The 2032-nt window shown below is 63.8% G+C and overlaps 1 protein-coding gene across 1 annotated transcript; it reads right to left on the reverse strand.

Annotated features, from left to right (window-relative positions):
- Positions 1–129: 129 nt before the first annotated feature.
- On the reverse strand, positions 130–1950 carry SDF2 (stromal cell derived factor 2). The gene is made up of 3 exons (XM_085078276.1): positions 1755–1950; positions 1468–1664; positions 130–935 (listed from the first exon to the last, which is right to left on the reverse strand). Exons 1-3 carry the CDS (start codon positions 1930–1932, stop codon positions 648–650), a joined length of 663 nt encoding a protein of 220 aa, XP_084934402.1. The 5' UTR covers positions 1933–1950; the 3' UTR covers positions 130–647.
- Positions 1951–2032: the final 82 nt, after the last annotated feature.

The following is a 2032-nucleotide window of genomic DNA, read 5'->3' on the forward strand; positions in this document are numbered from 1 at the left end:
GGCACTGGGATGGAGGGTGAGGGTGATACCAGGGCCAGCACCAGGATGGGGCAAGGGCAGTGACACCAGGTCTGGCCCCCAGCCCCAGGCATCCCCTGCATCCCCCACACAAACAGCCACACCACAGAGCAGGGTTCAGCACTTTTATGGCCCCAGGTCCTCACAGGGCATGAGGAGCATTTGGGGTACAGGAAGGGGTAGAAGTCCCAGGGACAGCAGTCCTTTAAGAGGGGGTGGTCCTTGGACGGAGTGGGCTGCAAAGAGACAGGGTGGGAGTTTGGGAATTTGTTCTGTGTCAGGTCTGGATGTTGGGCTGGGCTTAGTGCTAGATGTTAGGACCTGCTTTGTGCCGATCTAGGATGTTAGGGTCAGGTCTGGACATCAGGATCTGTTTTGTAGTGATTGTAGGACATTAGGAGCTGCTTCGGGTCAGGTCTGGATGCTGGGACCTGCTTAGTGTCAGATTTGGGACAGTGGAATTTGCTCCACATTGAATTCAGGACATTGGGATCTGCTTTGTGCTGGGGCCCCGTGTCAGTCCCAGGTGTGTGTCAGTCCCGGGTGGGGACAGGAGCCATCCCCTGCATTCAGCAGTCCCAAACACAGCAGGGCAGCTCTCAGAGGCTCAGCATCAGTTTGTCTGTCCCTCACAACTCGGCGTGGTACTGCTCCGTTTGGAAGGCCTCGCTGGGCTGCATGAAGATGCCCTCCATCACCTTCCAGTAGTTATTCTGGCTGGAGGAGGCCATGCCGTGCACCTCCTTCTGCCCGTGGATGGGCCGCCCGTACTGCTCCCCGGTCACCGAGAGGAAGACGTCGGTGGAGGTGTGCTGGAAGCGCACCTCATCGTCCCGCACCCAGTAGGTCCCGCTGCACACCACTGTCCAGTCGTCCAGGTAGTCGCCCTCGCCAGCCTCCCCGAATGCACTCACCTCCTGGGGGTGAAGAAGAGCTTGTTTGGGGGCCGGGATGAAAAAAAGGGAGGGTTGAGGTGGGTAGAGAAGGAAGCTGGGCTTCGGGAGGAGGAGGGATCTGGTTGTGACTGAGGATCTGTTGGGAGGTGGAGTAGGCAGGGAGTGGGGAACAAGGTGGGACTGGCAGGGACCCAGGAAGCAAGGTAGTGCTGGTGGGGACACAGGGGACAAGAAAGACTCAGTCTGAATTGGGGAACAAGGTGAGACTAGTGAGGGGCATGGGGGACACATCTGGGGCAGGGAACAAGGAAACACTGGTAAAGATATGGGACATCTAGCTGGGAGTGGTACGGACAGGGAGAACCCAGGAGTGACTGAGAAATAACATAGCGCTGGCAGTGACAAGGGGGACCCAGGTGGGACTGGTGAGGACAGGAACAACCCGCCATGGTCTCAGAGGACCCGGCAAGACCCGAGTGACAAGGCGGGTCCGGCCGTGCCCAGATAGAAATGCCAAGCCCGGGGACCAGGGCTGGCGATGCCCGGGCGGTACCTGGTTCCCGGAGAGCGGCGAGGTGAAGCGGTGGCTGTGCAGGTTGCGGCCGGTGCCCAGGTGCGTGAGGCGGATGGCCTGTCCGCACCGCACCGGCGTACCCCGCTGGCACACGGCGGCCGTGCGGCCCCGCACCCGCCAGTAGCTGTTCCCGTCATCCGCCGCCGACACCCCGGTCACCGACTGCTGCCCGCTGCCTGCGGAGGAGGGAGAAGCACCATCACACCCAGCTCAGCCCCCGCGACAGCCGGGGGAAAGCGCGGGGAGGGGGGTGCGCGTCTCGTTACCGGAGCCGTAGCGCACATCGTGCGAGTGCAGCCGCACGTTGTGCCGCACATTGAGCAGCTTCACCACCGAGCCGCAGGTGACGGGCCCGGGGCCGCCGCGCCCCGCCGCGCCCAGCACGGCCGCCAGCAGCGGCAGCAGCAGCGGGAGCAGCACCGGCGGCCGCCGCGCCGCCTCCATGCCGCAGGAAGCGGAAGCGCGGCCGCTCCGCCCGCCGGGAGGTCGCGGCTCGCCCGCTCCGCCCCCCGCGCTCGCCGCCGCCGCCGCCTCCATTTTCCCT

Source organism: Lichenostomus cassidix, chromosome 19, assembly GCF_008360975.1.
Source record: "Lichenostomus cassidix isolate B80296 chromosome 19, HeHo_3.0, whole genome shotgun sequence".
Classification (NCBI taxonomy): domain Eukaryota; kingdom Metazoa; phylum Chordata; class Aves; order Passeriformes; family Meliphagidae; genus Lichenostomus; species Lichenostomus cassidix.